An 18,889-nucleotide genomic window follows, 5' to 3' on the forward strand; every position below is an offset into this window, starting at 1 on the left:
CACAGAAGGCAACATCCTAAGCAAAGAAGTGACATGCCCTAGTCCTGAACTCTCCATTGAAGAGGCTCCCACATGTGACTTGTTCTCCACCCACTGGTGCAGGGTGGAGCAGTAAACAGGAGGCAGAAGATCCAGGCTCTGGTCATCTTCTTGCTCACGCACCCTGTGACCGCCTGTAGGTCTCTGAGCAATTCTGAGAACTCCCAGGCTGTCATTAGGTTCAAATAAGCCGAAGCTTCCATGGAGAGCATATGGAGCTATTTAAAAGCACCTCCTTTACCAGCTCACTTTACTGATAAGAGTAGGACCAGAGAGATTACACAAATTCCGCCAGGGTCAGGATCAGAATTGAACTTGCAACCCAGGTACATGCTCTTGACTTGGAATTGAACCTGAGACCCTTCAGTGTGTGGGGCCCATGCTCTATCCACTGACCCACACCAGCCAGGGCTCACTGATCAACATTTTAAAAAAACCAGGCAGTACCTTAATACTGCTTTTGATTTCCAAACAGTGCAGTGACATCTATAGTTAACTCACTCAATCCCCACCACAACCTCAGAGGTAGGGGCTTTGTATTATTTTAATGAGGAGACTGGGGCACAGAGGGGGCACAGACCATAACTTATCAAGTCACATGGCTGATAAGTGACGAGCTGGTATGCTAACCTGGCAGTTCTGACTCCAAAGTCCAGGTTAACTACTAGTCTGCTCCTACCATTTCATGCATTTGAGCCACAGCTGTGTGCCTTTATCACACAGACGGCAACATCCTAAGCAAAGAAGTGACATGCCCTAGTCCTGAACTCTCCATTGAAGAGGCTCCCACATGTGACTTGTTCTCCACCCACTGGTGCAGGGTGGAGCAGTAAACAGGAGGCAGAAGATCCAGGCTCTGGTCATCTTCTTGCTCACGCACCCTGTGACCGCCTGTAGGTCTCTGAGCAATTCTGAGAACTCCCAGGCTGTCATTAGGTTCAAATAAGCCGAAGCTTCTATGGAGAGCATATGGAGCTATTTAAAAGCACCTCCTTTACCAGCTCACTTTACTGATAAGAGTAGGACCAGAGAGATTACACAAATTCCTATTTACTAGTACATAGTAAATAGCATACAATATACAAAAGAATTTTGACAACTAACCTGTAATCATTTTATACGGTCCTACAGCACACATGTCTGATCTAACCTTCTACTGCCAGCAGAAATTTATTTTAAATCCACACTATAAAAAGCCAAAGGTTACCTACCCCTAGATCTTACGAATTACCATTTTTACAAGTAAAAGATGGTTGAATATTGGTAATTTCATGTGGTTCAACCTAAATATGTCCTTTTCTAAATCAAGTCTCACTGTCATGGGGGACTAGGGGAGCTGGGTGCAAGGTGCCAGTCAGAGCCAGTGCCGGGAAAGTCTGCTCGAGCCCAGGCAGTAAAGCTGGTTTTCTGGAATGTCAGCACCAGGACTGTACAGGCAGCCAATAAAGAACAATGGGTTCATGACCTGGGAGCCACCATGATCCTGAGGTTAAAGATTAATGGCAAGAGCTTCAGGAAGTTTATCATGGATAAGCACAGCACATACACAAAGACCAACTAATGCCTCAGATTAAAAAAACAATTTCTTTTGATGGTGAATCAAGAGTGATTCTTGGCAAGAGCCTCTTTCCCATAATCTCTAGCTAAATTAGCTGGTGGAACCAGCATGTGTCTGGACTGACTCTATATATTTATATTAAGTCTGTTTTTATTATTTATTATTTTTAGTTTAATTTTTTTTAAAATTCATTTTTATTGTTGACATTATTACAGATGTCCCCTATTTCCACCCCATTTCCCTCCCTCTTCCCTCTGAGATCTATCAGTCTGTTCCATGCTTCGATGTCTCTGGACCTATTTTGTCCGTCAGTTTATTTTGTTCCTTATTAGATTCCAATAAGTGAGATCATGTGATATTTGTCTTTCTCTGACTGGCTTATTTTGTTTAGCATAATAATATTCAGGTCCATCCATGCTGTCTCAAAGGGTAAGAGATCCTTCTGTTTTTACAGCTACATAGCATTCCATTATATAAGTGTAGCACAGCTTTTCTATCCACTCATCTACTGGTGGGCACTTGGGCTGTTTCCAAATCTTAGTTATTATACTAGTAAATAATGTTGCTATGAATATAGGGGTGCATATATTCTTTCTGATTGGTATTTCGGGATTCTTAGGATATATTCCTAGAAGTGCGATCACTGGATCAAACAGCAGTTCCATTTTTTAATTTTTGAGGAAACTCCATACTCTTTTCCATAGTGGATGCACCAGTCTGCATTCCCAAAAACAGTGTACTAGGGTTCCCTTTTCCCCACATCCTCACCAGCACTTGTTTGTTGATTTATTGATGGTAGCCATTCTGGCAGATGTAAGGAATAACTCATTGTAGTTTTAACTTGCATCTCTCTGATGATTAGGGATGTTGAGCATTTTTTCATATGCCTATTGGCCATCTGTATGTCCTCTTTGGGGAAGTGTCTATTCAGGTCCTTTGCCCATTTTTTAATTTGATTGTTTGTCTTCCTTTTGTTGAATTGCATGAGTTCTTCATATATTTTGGAAATGAGCCTCTTATCAGAGATGTCATTGGCAAATATGTTCTCCCATTCAGTGGGTTCCCTTTTCATTTTGAGGATTTTTTTTTTCTGTGCAGAAGCTTTTTAGTTTAATGTAGCCCCATTTGTTTATTTTTTTCCTTTGTTTCTCTTGCCCTAGGAGATGTTATCAGAGAAAATTCTGCTATGTGAGATGTCTGAGATTTTACTGCCTATGTTTTCTTCTAGGATTTTTATGGTTTCATGACTTACTTTTAAGTCTTTTATCAATTTTGAGTTTATTCTTGTGTATGGTGTAAGTTGGTGGTCTAGTTTCTTTTTTTTTCATTTAACTATCCAATTTTCCCAACACGATTTATTGAAGAGACTGTCTTTATTCCACTGTATGCTCTTGCCTCCTTTGTCAAATATTAATTGACCATAATGGCATGGGTCAATTTCTGGAGTCTCTGTTTTGTTTCATTGATCTATATGTCTGTTTTTGTGCCAGTACCAGGCTGTTTTAATTACAATGGCTTTGTAGAATAATTTGATATCTGGTATTCTGACCCCTACAATTTTGTTCTTCTTTCTCAAGATTGCTGTGGCTATTCACGGTCTTTTTAGGTTCCATATAAATTTTTGGAATATATGTTCTAGATCTGTGAAATATGCCGATGGTATTTTAATAGGGATTGTATTGAATCTATAGATTGCCTTGGTTAGTACACATTTTAATGATGTTATTCTCCCAATCCATGAACACAGTATATGCTTCCACTTGTTTGTATAGTCCACTATTTCTTTTTTCAATGTCTTAGAGTTTTCCGAATATAGGTCTTTTACCTCCTTGATTAAGTTTATTCCCAGGTATCTTATTATTTTTGTTACAATGGTAAATGGGATTGGTTTTTTAGTTTCTCTTTTTGAGAATTCATTATTGGTGTATAAAAATGCCATTGCTTTCTGGATGTTAATTTTGTATTCTGCTACTTTGCCAATTTCATTTATTAAATCTAGTAGTTTTTTTGGTGGAATATTTAGAGTTTTCTGTGTACAATATTATGTTATTTGTGAGTAATGAGAGTTTTACTTCCTCCTTTCCAATTTGGATGCCTTTTATTTCTTCTTCTTGTCTGATCACTGTGGCTAGACTTCTAGTACTAGGTTGAATAAGAACAGTGAAAGCAGACAACCCTGTCTTGTTCCTGTTCTTAAGGGAAATGCTTTTAGTTTTTGCCCATTGAATATATTGTTGGCTACAGGTTTATCATATATGGCCTTTATTATGTTGAGGTATGTTTCCTCTATTTCCACTTTGCTGGGAGTTTTTATCAAAAGTGAATGCTGCCCTGACTGGTTTGGCTCAGTGGGTAGAGCATCGGTCTGCAGACTGAAGGGTCCAGGTTCGATTCCGGTCAAGGGCATGTACCTTGGTGGCGGAAGAATAATTTGATATCTGGTATTCTGACCCCTACAATTTTGTTCTTCTTTCTCAAGATTGCTGTGGCTATTCACGGTCTTTTTAGGTTCCATATAAATTTTTGGAATATATGTTCTAGATCTGTGAAATATGCCGATGGTATTTTAATAGGGATTGTATTGAATCTATAGATTGCCTTGGTTAGTACACATTTTAATGATGTTATTCTCCCAATCCATGAACACAGTATATGCTTCCACTTGTTTGTATAGTCCACTATTTCTTTTTTCAATGTCTTAGAGTTTTCCGAATATAGGTCTTTTACCTCCTTGATTAAGTTTATTCCCAGGTATCTTATTATTTTTGTTACAATGGTAAATGGGATTGGTATTGGCCTGTAATTTTATTTCTTTGTAGTGTTCTTATCTGGTTTTGGAATTAGGATAATGCTGGCCTCGTAAAAAGAGCTTGGAAGTCTTCCTTCCTCTTGAATTTTTTGGAAGAGTTTGAGGAGGACAGGTGTTAGCTCTTCTTTGAATGTTTGGTATTACTTGTCTGTAAATCTATCAGGTCCAGGACTTTTGTTTGCTAGGAGATTTTTTTGATTACTGCTTCAATTTCATTAGTTGTTATCAGCCTATTCAGGTTTTCTGATTTCCCCTGATTGAGTTTTGGAAGATTGTATGTTTTCAGGAATTTGTCCATTTGTCCCAGGTTGTCCAGTTTGTTGGCATATACTAGTAGGTGTTCAAAGTATTCTCTTACAATCCTTTGTATTTCTGTGGTGCCTTTTTCATTTCTGATTTTACTTATTTGGGTCCTTTCTCTTTGTTTCTTGATGATTCTGACTAAAGGTTCATCAATCTTGTTTATCTTTTCAAAGAACTAGTTCTTGGTTTCATTGATCTTTTATATTGTTTTTTAGTGTCTGTGTCATTTATTTCAGCTCTGATCTATTTTTATTTTTATTTTTTTATTGATTTAAGAGAGGAAGAGAGAGGGAGAGAGAAATAGAAATATCAATGATAAAAGAGAACCATTGATTGGCTGCCTCCTGCATGCCCCCTGCTGGGGATCAAGCCCCAAACCCGGGCATGTGCCCTTGACTGGAATCGAACCTAGGACCCTTCAGTCTGCAGGCTGACACTCTATCCACTGAGCCAAATCAGCTAGGGTTTCCGCTCTGATCTTTATTATTCCTTCCTTCTACTTCTTCGGGGCTTTTCTTGTTGTTCTCTATTTCTTTTAGTTGTAGGATTTATCACTTACTAGAGGCCTGGTGCACGAATTCGTGCACGAGTAGGGTCCGGCTGGCCCGCCCCGATGGGGGCCCATTGGGGGTGGGGCCAGCTGGGGGGAGGGGCTGCGGGAGGGCTCCAGGGCATGTCCACCTGTCTTGCTCAGTCCCAAATGGCCATACCCCAGCAGCAAGCTAACTTACAGGACAGAGCGTCTGCCCCGTGGTGGTCAGTGCACATCATAGCGAGCAGTTGAGCAGCCTCAGTATATCATTAGTATATTATGCTTCGATTGTTTGATGGGATGACTGGATGACCGGGCACTTAGCATATTAGGCTTTTATTATATAGGATTTGAGCTTTTTCTTTTTCTTGAGGTAGGCCTGTAATGCTATGAACTTCCCTCAGGACTGCTTTCTCTGTGTCCCATAGAATTTTGTGTTCTTGTGTATTCAATTTCATTTATTTTCAGGAAGTTTTTTATTTCTTCCTTGATCTAATTGGTAACCCATTCATTGTTAATAACATACTATTTAGCCTCCATGTGTTTGAATGTTTTTTGAGTTTTTTTATTGTAGTTGATTTCCAGTTTTGTGCCGTCGTGATCTGAGAAGATGCTTGATATGGTTTCAATCTTTTTGAACTTATGAAGACTTGTTTTGTACCCTAACATGAAGCATAGCATACACACAAAAACCAACTAATGCCTCAAATTAAAAAAAAAATTTTAAAAAATGTATATTTTGCTGGTGAATCAGCAGTGATTTTTGGCAAGAGTCTATTTCCCTTCATCTCCGCAGCTAAATTAGCTGGTGGAACCAGCATGTGTCTGGACTGACACTGTACACTTGTATTAAGTTAGTTTTTTTAAATTCACAATGATACTAAATGACTATGTACTACTCATAATCTAAAAAGAGTCTATTTAGTAAAGTCTCTTTAATTAAAAACATAGAGGTAACAAATAAGAGTGTAAGTCCAAAAATACTCATATGTATTCTACTATTGCTAAATTATTACACAAATGTAAGACAATATTTTTTTTATCATCACCATCATAAGGCCTGGCTAAAATAACAGGTGCACTAAAAGTACTATTCAGATTCCTTCAGTTTAAAAGGAAGTTTCAAAATGTAATCCCTAAGGCTAATGATTAAAGTTATTTTTTAAAGAAATTGAGGCAATGAAGAAGTAAATGAGATTAAGAATGTGTTCTCTGGAAGACTACAATTTAAAATTATACTATATGCTAAATTTAAAACAATGTCTGTAGCTCTCTGAATTTGAAAAACAGACTAATATTTTTAGAAAGGAGTCTGAGGGGAAAACATAACATCCAATTCAAAAGCAGACTGCAGGGGGAAATGTCAGAAGCCAATTCCTGACACTGTTGAACTGACCAAAATACACTGGTGTCTGTCTCCCAGGCTCATGGCCTCAGGGCGCTGTTGGTCTGTCCATCTCCTCCTCTGTGAAGTGGAACTGCCTCCTGATAACAGACTCTGTAACCTCAATAACCACATTTCCATGGAGCAACTCCGAGATGGCCTGCCTGTGGAATTCCTCTCGGAAGTGAAGTTGCAGAATGTCAGGGTAAAGTCGCTTCCATATAACTCTTTTTGTTCTAGGCTCAACTCCTGCTTTTATCGCTCAAGTATGGAATTTCTATCATTTGAGGCTGCCCTTTTGGGAATTTGTCTTCATTTTTCAAAAATGCACTGTAGACTCCCTGTTACTTTCTGAAGAACTGGCCTTGGAGATTGAGACTCAGGCTCCACTGGTTTGCTTAATGCTTTGAGGCTAGTGTCACCCTCCAGGCGTCATCTGGTACGACCAGGGGAAGTACTAAACTCTTTTAAAGATGCTGCTGGGGGCAGATGCCCAAGCCAAGGCCCTATAAGAAGGGGGCCAGGACAATGGAACTTGTCCCATGGATGGCTGGTGGTTGCTCAGTGGGGGAAGGGAGTTCTCCACAGCAGGCAGATGAGTCTCTTCTATGCGGTATAGTATTTTGACCTCATTTCCAGAAAGTATACTATGTAAACAGAAGTTTGCCTGCCTTTAGACCGAACCTGCTGATATTCCCACAGGGATGCTAAAATTACGTACACACATTTGAGCGCCCTACACTGACTCTCTTACATAAGTGCTGGGGTGAAACTGCAGCATTTTCATCATTGCTGGTGGGCTAAGTTAAGAACAGCTTTAAAAGTCAGATGGGGGGGCAGTAGGCAATGATTCTTTTTTAAAAAAAATATATTTTATTGTTTTTTAAAAAAATATTTTATTGATTTTTTACAGAGAGGAAGGGAGAGGGATAGAGAGTTAGAAACATCGATGAGAGAGAAACATCGATCAGCTGCCTTCTGCACACCCCCAACTGGGGATGTGCCCGCAATGCTGGGGTGAAACTGCAGCATTTTCATCATTGCTGGTGGGCTAAGTTAAGAACAGCTTTAAAAGTCAGATGGGGGGGCAGTAGGCAATGATTCTTTTTTAAAAAAAATATATTTTATTGTTTTTTAAAAAAATATTTTATTGATTTTTTACAGAGAGGAAGGGAGAGGGATAGAGAGTTAGAAACATCGATGAGAGAGAAACATCGATCAGCTGCCTCCTGCACGCCCCCCAATGGGGATGTGCCCGCAACCAAGGTACATGCCCTTGACCGGAATTGAACCTAGAACCCTTCAGTCCGCAGGCCGACGCTCTATCCACTGAGCCAAACTGGTCAGGGCTAGGCAATGATTCTTAGTGTAAACATTATATCATTGGGCAGCTCAGTATAATGTCACTAGCAGGACTCTGGGCCAGATGGCCTTGGTTCCAATCCCAGCACTGCCACTTAGCTGAGTGACCTGGAGAGGTTAAATCAATCTCTCTATGCATCAGTTTTCCTCTCTACATTAGGGATGATAGTAGCACCTAGTCACAGGGTTTTTTGAGGTCATTTAGAGCTAATATAAAGTTAGAACAGTATCTGACACAGTAAATACCATATAATTATTTGCCATTATTTTTCTATGTATTCTGAATTCAATTAACACTTGCTTATATGATGCACGGATTATTTTCAGCAAGTTTTCGATTCTGAGATAATGAACCTTGCTATTCAAAATCTCTCCTAAATGCTTTCTTTTCATACTCATCTGATAAATGTTTGGGATTTGAAAAAAAAGAGGGAAAGTAAATCACCTGCCAAAATTAAACAAGCCAAAAACCACTCTTCCTGGTTTTTCTCTTGTGAAAATGGACTTCACAAAATGGGAACTTGAAAAAAGTCACAGCTTATTTCTTTTTTAAGCCTTTGTCAGGCAAAAAGAGAGTAAGACTGAGTGCAGTGGTAATGAAACCACAGGACCCCAGGAAGCCTTCCACAGAGAAGGAAGGGTGCTGTGCCCTGCACTTCCTTTCAGGGCCAGTCTTGGGACAGGAAGCCTGGCTACTGCCTTCCCCATGACCGAAGCTTCCCGGAGGCCCAGATCGGGGAGCTCTTGTCCCACTTCCCCTCAAGTGTGGTTTACTACTTCCCACCCCTTCCCGAGAGACCCTCTGTTGTTCCCCACCTGGGCTCGACCCCTATTTCTCCCACCAGAAGACGCTCTGGAGTTGAGGAATACACTGCAGTTCACTGTTAGCAACAAGATGACATCTCTCCGTGCTCCATCTATGCCATCAGCACCTTTCTATTTATCCTGCTCCAACCTCTCCCCTGCCACTTGGATGCTTTCTTTGATCTCCATAGCAGCATTAAAAAGCCCTTAATGGGGAGTATGGGTCCCTAGAGAGTTCAGGTTTCCACAGAAGGCACCTGTGGAGGTTGCCTGGACCACTGGGGGCAGAGCCACTGCACAGCACCCAGGCACATCATTCATTCCACAGTCCCCATGAATGGCACCCCCTGGAGTTGTGCAATGAGATGTCTCAGCCTCTGGGAGAACAGCAGTCTGCTGGGAAGATACATTCCTATTTTTAAAAACCAGCTAAAAAGGAGAAGTGCAGTCCAAGTCTCTTGTCTGTCAGCTCTAGTCCCACCTCTCCCTAAAAGGGTATGGATGATCCCCAACTTGTCCTTGAACCTCCCACAGCCCACTCCCTCAAACCAACCAGTCTAAAGCAGTAAACTCATAAAAGAGGGGGCGAGGGGAGAGGGGAGTTATAGGGGAAAAGAAAGAGGAATGTTAAAAAAAAAACACAACAAAAAAACCCCTGCTAGGAGTGGCCATGAGGAGTGAGGGGGCGGGGAAGGTAGGAGCAGATCATATCTGAGAGGGCAGAGCTGCCTCCGGCAGAACCTGCCTCTCACCCATTTCATGGGGAACTCTGGTGAAAGGTGACGGGGTAGTACAGTGAAGACAGTACTTTGGCTATCCTACAACTTCACATCGAAAAAACAATGCCCATGTATAAATATTAACTTTCTGTGTTGTTTTGGCTCTATTTCTCTGCTCTGCTCTAATAAAGAAGGAAGAAGCTCACAGCATGGGAGTGAGAAGCATAAGGGGCAGCCAGGGAAAGGAGGTGACCTGTCCTCAATAACCAACAGACCAAATCTGGGGCCAGGTGTACCTTAGGGTCCTCTGGGCTCAGCTCTGCGCGGGAGGCCCCGGCACACTCGTCCTGAGCGGTGGCCCTCCAGCCACCGACGGGGAGCTCACACCTCACAAGGCAACTTGATCAATTCTATGCAGCTCAAACTATTAGAAATTTGTTCCTTATACTGTGCGGCCTTATAATGTCCAATCCTGGGCCTTAGTTCTGCTCTCTGAAGTCACCCAGAATAGGTGAAATGATCATTTTCTATGAAAATCTTTCAAATATATTTTTAAATTGATTTTAGAGAGGGGGGGGAGGGAGAGAGGAAGCGAGAAAGAGAGTAACATTGATTTGTTGTTCCACTTATTTATGCATTCATTGGTTGATTCTTGTATGTGCCCTGACCATGGACTGAACCCGCAATCTTGGCGCATCAGGACGACACCCTAACCAACTGAGCTACCGGGCCAGAGCAAGTTTCAAACATTTGAATACCAAAAGCATATTCTCTATAACGTCTCTCTTCTGGAACAGACATGTTCAGTTCTGTTTTTGAACCTTTACATGTAATTGGAAAGAATTCAAAGGAAAGTTTTAAATAACCTGGCCAAAGGTGGCAGTTTGCTGGTCCTTACCGATTCAGGAAAGCATTTCCAAAGCGACCAAGCTTTCGGAATGGCTTTTTGGGGTCCACAACTAACGCATTCCCTGGGGTGCTGCCCTCGTTCTCCCCATACATCACAGCGATGAAGGAATCGGTGGTGGGCTCTGGACCAATCCTCATGCCAGGGAAATCTTGCTCCAGTAAGTACCTGGGAGATGGGGGAAAAGAAACAGTATGTTGTCACAAAGCAAACCATCAGAAAGCTTGCCGGGTCTACCAATTTTTAACATAACCATTTAAAACCTAGAAATATACCTCTCCGCCCCAATGAAGGAGCATGATTTATTCTTTTGCTAATAATGATTTTTCAAAGCTTAAAATAGACAGACCTATCTCCCCCCACCTCCCCAGTGTAAGAAGCCCAGTGAACGAGGTCAGACAGCTTGCTGACTGACTGGGCCTTCTAACGACCTATGCTCAGCTCAGCAATTCTTGGTGCAACAGGCACCACCCCAGAGCAGCGTACCCAGCCAGCTCCTATGTCTCCTGGAAGACCCTGCTCAAGCCCACCTCCTTTAGGGAAGTGTCCCTGTCCCTCCAGCAGGTTGGGGACACCTCCTCTGTGGGCCCGGCACCCTGTGCCTTGGCCATCATGGTGCTCACCATGGGTACTGCACTTCTTTGCTTGTTGTCCCTTGCAAACAGGCCCTGGCTGTGGCCAGATGCATAGCCCCAGCACCCATCACTGTGCCTGCCCACAGAGGGCACTCCATGTAGTGAACGAAATAATGAACCATCTCCTGCCTTGTCACTGACAGTCTATGAGCCTGGCACATCCTCCTTGGTGCATTTTACAGCTCCCTTGGGCTCCTGAAGGTTGTAGCCATTGAAGAACATTTCCAAATAATTCAGTAGCAACAGAGGCTGCTATGGAGGATGGGGGTGAAAGAGGGGAACTCAGATTAGATATCACCAGGGCCGTCGAAAGCCCTTTGTGCAAATCGGGAAAAGGTGCCCTTTCCTCTAGGCAGACACAGCCACAGACCAGGATTCACAGCTTAGCAAGGAGGACTCTGGCTGGATTTTATGCGCCCCCCCTTCCCCGCCTCAGCATGCCCCTTTGCCCAGTGGCCCTCATGTAGTTTAACCTGCACAACTGTATATAGTGGCCCTAGCAAACGTCATTGAGGATTCTCATTCAGTGGGCAGAGGAGACCAGTTGATGAGATACAGGGCATTAGGACTGGCTCAACGACATGTTGGGTTGGGGCAAGTCTACTTTCTGTGGGAACTGGATGAGCCCTAAAATAGCCCTCCCCACCCCACCAGCACTTCATTCAGATGAAGCCACTTAGAGTTCTTCCCTCCCTCCCCACCAAGATTCCCTTTCCATGACGCAGGAAGACACTGTGTGTTTATGAAAATATGGGGCGTGGGGGGAGACCACTCCTTTCCTCTGCAACCAAGAAGAACAGGAGGAAGGGAGTACAGTTGACCCTTGAACAATGCAACTGAAAACTCATGTATAACTTTTGACTCCCCCCAAAACTTAACTACTAATAGACTATTATGGCCCAAAGCCTTAACGATAACATAAACAATTAACACCCATTTTGTATATTATATGTAATATAAATTGTAATGGGAAGGGGGTGAGGAGAGGTACAAGAGGGTATGGGAGAATAAATGGTGATGGAAGGAGAGTTGACTTGGGGTGGTGAACCCACAATATACAGATGATGTATTACAGAATTGTACATCTGAAACCTATATAAAGTTATTAACCAATGTCAATAACCTCCAATAAATTCATTAAAAGAGTAAAAAACAACAACAACCTGTATTCTTACAATAGAGTAAGCTAGAGAAAATACACTTATAGCATTTGCTAAAACCAATCAGCATATATGTGGACCCACACAGTTCAAACTGATGTTGCTCAAGGATCAACTGTACTTTGGAATACATTTCACTCATTACCAAGCAACAGGTTGAAATGCAGCCCCTTCAGAGAATACTTGACAGTGGTTGTGAACAGGCACTGGGGGTGGAAAGTGGTGGAAGGGTCCCTGTTCAAGGGGGTGGGGCAGAGCCATGTCCCAACCCTGCCGGGGAGATGAGCCTTCACCCTGGAGAAAGGCTCAAGGGCAGAAACCTGCAAACTTCCTCCAGCTCCGCATTCCTGCAGCTAACAATCTACTTGGTCCTAAACTATTTCCTTTATTTCTACAGTGCCCTGACTGATCAAATTTAAGCACAGTACCTGTGATTTTATTTCTAGGGATAGAAGAAAAGAACTGAACTATCAAATGTCCAACAATTTTGCCATCTTTCTAAGAATAAGAAATTAAGCCACCCTTTAGATCTATGTTTTCTACATATATAAAATGAAAATTGTTTAGCAATTGCAGCAGGCTATTTCTAGACATTTAATTGATCTCATTGCTAGTTTTAATGTCACCCAAAGTTTCTTCATTTCTGTGAAGCTGTGGAGCACCAGAATAGACACATCATTTAAATATATCCCCTGAATTTAGAGTAAGTGTGAAAAAAATTGGATCATAGCTCCCAGCATTTACCAAGTATTCACTACTAACCTGGTGTAGTACAAAGCCCTCCATGCACACATTGTTTCATTCAATCCCTATAGCACTCTGAGGAGGCCACTACACTCTCATTGTCTGGTGGGAACACTGAGGCATCAGAAAGGCTAAGCAGCCTGACCAAGGTCACACAGTCAATGTTTCAGTGGAAACGGAATGCAGGCAATTGGACCCCAGGTCTGTGCTGTCTCCAGATATATTTAAACCTGAGTTTGAGCTGGTGGTTTGCTCAGGGATGAGGAGCACAAGGGAGTTCAGGGCCACAGCACACAGTGTCCCACTGGGCATGAGGCACCATATTTCCTTTTAAGTGAAGGAAAAGAGCCCTCCGCACTGTCCTGCATGGTCTTTGGGCTGCCCCAACAACAGGGGCCAGCTGTCTCTCTTCTCCCTGGAGAAAAGCTGGGGAGAAGAGGTGCTATTTTCAAAACATGTTAAAATTTAATTTAAAAATGTTTTCAAAACCTTTTCAGGCACCTAGTAGACTAATAAATACTCATAGGAGCAGAAATATTCATGTTTATAAATTCTTATAAATTCCACACAAATACTGGTAAAAGTGAGTGTCTCAAATTTTGCAGAACTCCATGTGTAGAGTGTGTAAGGCGGGTGTGGATTTCACATAGGAATGTGGGATTTAGGTTTTAGGGCTTTCAGTCTGAAGTCAGCAGCAGCAAAGCTAGAATTCAAGTCCAGATCACACCCATTCATGTCCAGTTTGATTCCCACACCCTGTGGCCTGGATGAGGCTAAGCCAGGAGATCCAGGGGACAGATGGAGGAAGAGGAGAAAATTAGGGAGAGGGGCCGGGGCTTGGAGGAACAGCAGCCAATGTCACCAGGCTTCTTGCAGCACACAGTTCCCAACTCACAAAAGGGTTAGGTCCAAGTGTTGTCTTGAAATTTGACAGGCACTTTCCATAGAATCAATTGTTACTGCAATGGTTGGCTTGCCAAGACAGCCTACAAAAGGTCTGTGACCTTGGTAAGTCATCCAATCCCAGGTACAGAGGAAGAACCCAAACCACAAAAAAATTACTATGTTTTATAATTTGTTTACATTATTTTGTTTAGTGATACTTTCCCCCACAGATAATAAAAAGCCAAAAGTCAACTTTCAATTTCACTATCAAGATAATACCAATTAAATAAATAGCATATTAGCACTTAAAAAAACTCATAATACTCAATGCTGGTGAGGCTGTAGTAAAATAAACACCCTTATATATGCTGGAGGAAGAATAAGTTGGTATAACTTCACTGAAAAGCAATTTGATACTTTGTGTTAAAAACCTTCAAGATGGGGGTAATTCTACTTTTTGAAATCTATCCTCAGGAAAAATCCTTAGACACACGGAAAAGATTTCTGCATGAAGATGCCCATCGCAGCATTATCTATAATAGCAAAAAATTAGAAAAAAAGTGTTCTCTTTCCCATAGCTCTTATTCCCTCTATCATAATATAAAATGTACTTATTTATTATTTTATGATTTATTCCCTATCTCCCCCTGACAGAGTATAAGCCACAGGAAAGCAGGCTTTTTGTCTCTCCTGCTCACTGATGCTTCCCACGTGTCAGACTCATCTCTGGCACACGGCTGAGATAGTCAATAAATACCCATTGACAAAGTAGCCTCTCCAGGCTGTCAGATGCCCCCACCCCTCTCTCATTTCCCTGCTCATAGCACAAATCAGTATCTGAAATTATGCTACTGTTTGCATGTCACTGTCCCAGATGTTAGGAGCATATTGAAAGAGAGGACCCGGTCTGTCTGGCTCACCATGGTCTCCCAGCATCGAACAGTGTCTGGCACATGGTAGGAGCAGAACCAGTATCTGTGGACTCTGACTTTCTCTGAGCCCTCATCCAGGTAGTCACCAAGCTCTGGCCTCCCTCCCTCACTTCTCCGCCTCCTCATCACACCTCATTTGGACTCTGGTCACTCCACACTTCCCATACTTCCTCTCCCCCATTTGCCCTTGAAGATCAGATTCTTTTTCTAAAGCACCACTCTAACAGCCCAGTCCTTCGGAGATAACTTCTATTCAGGAACCCCCACAAGCCACCCTTTGCAGTCTGGGCTCTTGCTCCCCCGCTACCGGGGGCCTTTTGTTCCCCTCTTGACCAGTCTCTTCTAGGCCCGAAATTCCTGCCCCCATCTCCCCTCACTTCATTTCCTCTCTGTAGGGAATCATGTCTCATGATCTAGTATCTGTCCTACCCGCTCTTTAAGCCACTTCATCGCCTCCTTTGTGGCAGTTCTCCCTGATCACTCCAGGACCTTGTTTTGGTCACTCCCTGAAAGGAAGAGTCTGAGCGAATTCTGAGGTGTGATGTACTAAAACAGGTTCCCCACACAGCCCCACGCAGGAGGCTGATCAACTGTGTTTAACTTTTTCTTTTTTGACACCTCAGAGGCTTTCCCAACGCCACGAATTCCAGGGACTTTGTGGTGTTATCTGCTATAACAAGAACTCAAAAGAACAAGAGGCCACAGGAAGCTACAGAAAAGAGTCCACCACAGCTCAGAGCAGCTGCCCCCTCACAGGCATCCTGTGCGTTAGGCTGGGTTTCTGTCCCTGGCTCCACCTCGCTCTCCTTTTCCTGAGTTCTCAGAGAAGCTGCCAATTCCAGCGGTGATTGCTCCCCGAGTCTTGAGCCAAGCCACCAATGTAAAAAGGGACAGACATGTGGATTCCAAGAAGCTGGGCAGAAGGGGTGGTGGGAGGACGGGAGTGCCGACATCACTTGTCCCTGCCTGCTGAGGGCCACGGTTCAGCCTCGCCCAGATGGCTCCTGGGCACACTGGCTGCCACGTTCAGCCTAGGCTCACAGAGCTGCTTTCATGCCAGGGGACGTGTGGACAGTGTCTTCCTTCTTCCACTGCTTAGGCTAGATTTTTTTTTTTAACTTTATAGAAAAAAAAGTCATGTGACAAGAAGAAAAAACCTTCAGGAAATGGAAAGTCCCTCAACATACCCAAGCACCCATCATGCTCTCAAAGATGGGCATAAGAATGACTAAATTACAAATGAACAAACAAACTATAAGAGGCACATTATTCCAAAAATTCCAGCTGCAAATTTTGTCTCTCCTGAGTATTCATCCATGCATTCTTAAACTTATTCCATTCTAAGTACCTCTGCGTAAATACTATTTTTATCCCCATTGTACAGATGAGAAAAATAGGGCTCGAATAGGTTAAGTGGTTTATTAGAGCCTAGGATTTCTGCTAGCCCTGTGGAATATTACCAGCTCTAAGTTGGAGCCTGAGAGGCTGAGTCAGGCTCCCATAGGAGCGTTTATAGGAACACATTCTATGAATCATAACATACATACAAACCTAAGACCTGTTAGCAGTATTCAATAATTAAGCAAGCACTCTAAAAGTATTATGACACCTATATTTGGGGTATATTATGAGCATTAATTTAAAATTCTCAAAAAGTCTAGAGAAATAGCTTGTGTAATGATAAATGAGATTTTAAAAAGTGTTTGTGCCTACACTGGCCTCTGCGTGTACACTAGAGAGTGCAATTAATTGATATGGCCTGGGACTTTTTTAAAAGAGCATTAAACTAACCCCAACATATCATTTTATTCCTTTGGGTATTACTAAGGTTTTAAACCACACAGATGTGAAAAAAATATATAAAGTACAACTTTTGAGTTCTGTGAAACATTTTATTTCCTTATTTTTAAATACGTGGCTATGAGTTTAAATAATTCCAAATTATAATAAGTGTTGGAGAGTTTAACATGAGGTATTTATTGATAATACTTGACCCGCTGTTTCACCAGGAGAGAGAATGAAAAAGAAGGGCCAGTCCTTCAACTCTGATTTGTCTGGAATCTGGAAATGATGTTTTTAAAACAGTTTCCTTTGTTTATCCTCATGTTTAATCCCATGAAATGGAAGTGGGAGGAGAATCAAACCTTTACTATCACAACTGTCTTATAAAATGGTCCCGAATATGTAAGTTAGTACTACCACCAACTCTACTGCCAGACACCACCAAGTAACAGATAATTATGAAATGATGTCGAACAGTTTATAAGGCTTTTCACGTGTTTTACCACTTCACCCTCACTGTTGTTGGGGCAGGTATTCTTATTCCTACCTTATAGAAAACTGTGCTATGACAAGTTAAGTAGATTGCACAAGACCATATAATGACCACTTTTAACATTTTGAAATATTTTATCCATTTTTTGCACATATATTTTTAAAAATAAAATTGGGATCAAAATGTTTAAATAAGTTTGTACTTAGATTTTCATCCTTAGTTTTTTCTTATACCATTAAAAATTCTTTGTAAACAATTTTTAATGGCTGCATACTGTTCTAAGGTGAATATGTATCAACTTAGTTTACCATTTCCTAACTGTTGGGTATTTAAATATCTTCCCATTTCTTACTAGTATAAATAATGCTGAGCTAAATATCCCAGGACAAATATTTCACCTACTTTAAAATTTTAATCTTCTCTGAAATATTAAAAAACTAAGTCAGAATGAGCTTCACTTGCATTTTAAAACTATATGTCTTCTTTAAGTGTGAAACCTTTTATTTTCATTTTTGTTTTTCCCTTAGTTAAATCATTGACATATTATCACCAGGAATGCTTATTCAGAATACATCATATTTGAAACTGCTGACCTACTAAGGGAATGTTATCCTATTGTACCAAGAAACTGGAATCTGCTGGGTAAAGCCTTTTCACATCTCTGTTTATGCTGCTATGAATGGAAGTTAAACTACTGAGCTGTTCTTAAAGCACACTGCTGTCTAACACAAGCTGTTCCTTGTAGCTGCTCTACTCCACCTTCCATGCTGTTCTGGAAGGAGGGTGGAAGAATGGGAAAGGAAGAAGAAGAAAGGGAGAGGGAGTTTACTGGAATCAAAGGCAACATGCTTTCCAATTTCTTACAACCTTGTTTATTTTCCCTTTCATTCAACTGTGCATGCAATGAAGATCTATTGTGTTTTCTGCTATGACTTGTAAGTTATGAATCTTACTATAGACTTTAAATGGACCTTGACGCACTGTAAGCTTCATGAGGAGGCTACAGAACACAGCGTTTCCCAAAGTCACTTGACTAGAGAACCCTTTTTTCCTTTGAACATCTATTTACAACCTCCCAGAATTGCATTCCACAGAACATAGGTTGAAGTAAAAAGTAAAACGGCATTTTTGTTTTGTTCTGTTAATCCTCACCCAATGATCTTTTTATTTCCATTGATTTTTTTTTTTAAAGAGAGTGGAGGAGAGGGAGAGAGACAGGGAGAGCAGATGCCTCTCCTTAGGCATCTGAAACACCAGCTGCTGCCCCTCCATAGGCCCCTTCCATCAACATTAAACTCATGCTCATCTTGAACCAAACCTCCGGAATGCCTGTGACCAGGGCACGGTTCCTCCCCTTCAGTGCCCAACTGCTGAGAGTTTTCTATATTTGACGTTTCACCTCCCACTCATTCCTCGACCCATCACCACCTGGGTTCTATCACCACCACTTACTGACATGGCTCTTGCCAAGGTCAGCCTGATTCCTGATGGCTAATCCACTGCTTCTATTTTCATCCTTTCCCAGACGCAGCTGACTTTGCTGACCACCCCTCTCCTCTCTTCCCCTGGCTTTTGTGGGGAGTGTCTGCTGTTTCACCTGTCCAGTATCCATTTCCCCCTTTTGATAACAACACCCTGAGGAGGCACCTCACCCCACTCTGAGTCCACATAGTTTGGGGTTGACTACCCCGCTCCAGGCAGGGGTTATTTCATTCCCCTGGCTCTAGGGAGTGGCTCAGGGATGGGCATTTGGCCAAAGTTGAACTACTGAGGCTCAAACCTGAGATTTCTGCTAAACTGTTGGGGAAGAGATTCTCTTTTTTCCCACTGGGGTTGCTGAG

The 18,889-nt window shown here is 42.0% G+C and overlaps 1 protein-coding gene across 1 annotated transcript in view; it reads right to left on the reverse strand.

Annotated features, from left to right (window-relative positions):
- Positions 1–10,617, reverse strand: part of EHD4 (EH-domain containing 4) — a gene marked incomplete at its 5' end in the record, with an annotated part of 68,710 nt that extends 58,093 nt beyond the window's left edge. Inside the window, one exon of the mRNA XM_005860288.2 lies at positions 10,409–10,617. Within this exon, the coding sequence (XP_005860350.2) occupies positions 10,409–10,617 (209 nt within the window). The remainder of the gene's footprint in view (positions 1–10,408) is intronic.
- Positions 10,618–18,889: the final 8,272 nt, after the last annotated feature.

Source organism: Myotis brandtii, unplaced genomic scaffold (genome assembly GCF_000412655.1).
Source record: "Myotis brandtii unplaced genomic scaffold, ASM41265v1 scaffold133, whole genome shotgun sequence".
NCBI classification, from domain to species: domain Eukaryota; kingdom Metazoa; phylum Chordata; class Mammalia; order Chiroptera; family Vespertilionidae; genus Myotis; species Myotis brandtii.